The 2,041-nt window shown below is 40.1% G+C and overlaps 1 protein-coding gene across 1 annotated transcript in view; it reads right to left on the bottom strand.

Moving 5' to 3' along the window:
- tspan9a (tetraspanin 9a) overlaps positions 1-2,041 on the bottom strand; it is a 49,879-nt gene that overhangs the window by 11,312 nt on the left and 36,526 nt on the right. Inside the window, exons 4-5 of the mRNA XM_014030715.1 lie at positions 467-568; positions 45-176 (exon numbers count right to left, since the gene is read on the bottom strand). Coding sequence (XP_013886169.1) covers positions 45-176; positions 467-568 — 234 coding nt within the window. The remainder of the gene's footprint in view (positions 1-44; positions 177-466; positions 569-2,041) is intronic.

Raw genomic sequence — 2,041 nt, 5'->3', positions numbered from 1 at the left:
TGTTCAATACTTATTTTACCCGCTGTACGTTAAAGTCAACTCACTCTGTTCCAGAACATGTTGGTGGAGTTACGCCCACAGTATTGATAATGCTCCTGGCAGCAGCGGTCAGGAACTACCTTCTCCTTCAGCGCCTCGTGCCAGTCGGTGTACGCTATTACACCGCAGCACTTCCACTGCGGATGACAGACACGCATTTAACACAAGATTAGTGAATGGTTCTTGATAGACTTACAATTTAACTCTAACATTTCCTCTAAATCCTTCTGCCTAAAGAGGACTAATAAAAATGGACTGACACGCACTGCAAKAGCTATTTCCGAGTTTTAATGTCACATTAATGTTAGCAACAAGCCTGGTAAGCACATCGCCCGGAACATTTCAGTATAGAACTTCTGCATCTGGGTGATTAAACATTCATGCCACTGATGTGCTCAGCGTGATGTGTGATGTAAGGTCTACCAACCTCCGCCTGGATGATATTCCACGCATTTCGCAGGCCTATGTTGTTTTCGGAGTTGTACAGAGCCAGCCCATCCTTCAGATCCTGCTTAGCATTCTCACTCACCTGGAGATAAAGAGAAAACATTAGCCTTCATTAGAGACCTTATTTTAAAAGTGGTTGGCTCAGCACGAGCAGTCATTTGAGTAATAGCATTCTTTAGAGACTTTATGTGGTCTAAAGGCTGGAGAAGGCATCGCCAGCCTGAGTGTTTGCAGCTCTGCTTTCACATGTTTTGCTCTTTTCAAAATGACACATTTTTCATACAAATACAACAAATACAACTAATAATGTCAWTGTCCACGCTGTGCAGTGAGTGCTTTTAGAGGACTGCGTGTGACTGTTTATGCATTTACTCTTTTTTCCCCTCCTTATGAATTGGCTAATGATGTTGAGTCAAACATCATAAGTGTTTATCTGAAAGTTCTGTAAGAATACAAAACATAACCAGCAACTACACAACCATGGTACAAGAAAACTAGTAAAAAGTGCATGCTTTTATTCAAGTTTTTTCACTTCTGTGGGGGGTAATTTTAGCCTTTTAGTTGTGCGAGATGCATGCACTATTCACTTTGGWCCTTTTTTAATGGTTGTTCACACAAATTTGTGATGGTGTTTGGACCATGACACAGCAGGAGCCATGGGAAAATCTTGCATTTGTGCCTTTTGAGGTAATCCTTCAAGGTGCGTAAAGGTTGATTATCCAAGGCCTTCTTTTCTCCTCCTTTTAGGTGCAGGTGTGATGGTAGCTTACAAAATTCAATGGTATTTAACTTAATCCATTTTCTCCTTCAGGCACAACATTTCCAACACCTCCAGTGTCTAACAGATGGAGAGGCAGACTTTGTTTCCCTCCCAAAACATACGTTTTTGCTCACTGCAGCAAAAAATGTTCTAATTAAAATTTATCAGCTTGTGAGAATTCTTTTCATACTATGTCAAACGTAATAAGCTGTTCATTATCAGACATTGGTTTTTGTATTGTCTTCTGCGGATGCAGGGATGTTGATCCTCTCCTGATCCTGAAATAAACATTCTGTGTGTGRGTCTGTGCACAGCACAACTCCTGCATCATCTGATTTTGACTTATAGAGTTTAACAAAATAGACTTTAGGTTTTCCTTTTCTAGCATGCCAACAAACAGTTATCCTGTAAAAAGTTTTTGTTTTGTTAGTTGTAGTAAAAACTGAAGTGACAGCTAATTGAAAACACTTYATTATATTTCCATCCTGTAAAAGAGGAAAGTCTGAATAACAATATTTTTGCTTGTTTCTGTGCGTCTTTGGTGTCTGTGTGCCCAAATTCAGGGGCTGTGTCCTTCGAAGGACCCGGTCTACCCGGTCTACATGAGCCAGGTCCTGTTTATTATCCTTCACACTTATCYCACTTATCCTGGCATACGTCACGTCGTCTAACCAATGTGAAATCACAGAAGCAATGAAGGTCAAAAATAGATCAGTTAGAAACATACAGCGGGTAAAATTAGTATTGAACACTTCACCATTTTTCTCAGTAAATATATTACTAGAGGTGCTAATG

The sequence above is a fragment of the Austrofundulus limnaeus genome, unplaced genomic scaffold (assembly GCF_001266775.1).
Source record: "Austrofundulus limnaeus strain Quisiro unplaced genomic scaffold, Austrofundulus_limnaeus-1.0 Scaffold1107, whole genome shotgun sequence".
Lineage (NCBI taxonomy): Eukaryota > Metazoa > Chordata > Actinopteri > Cyprinodontiformes > Rivulidae > Austrofundulus > Austrofundulus limnaeus.
This window is presented reverse-complemented; position numbering and strand designations above follow the sequence as displayed.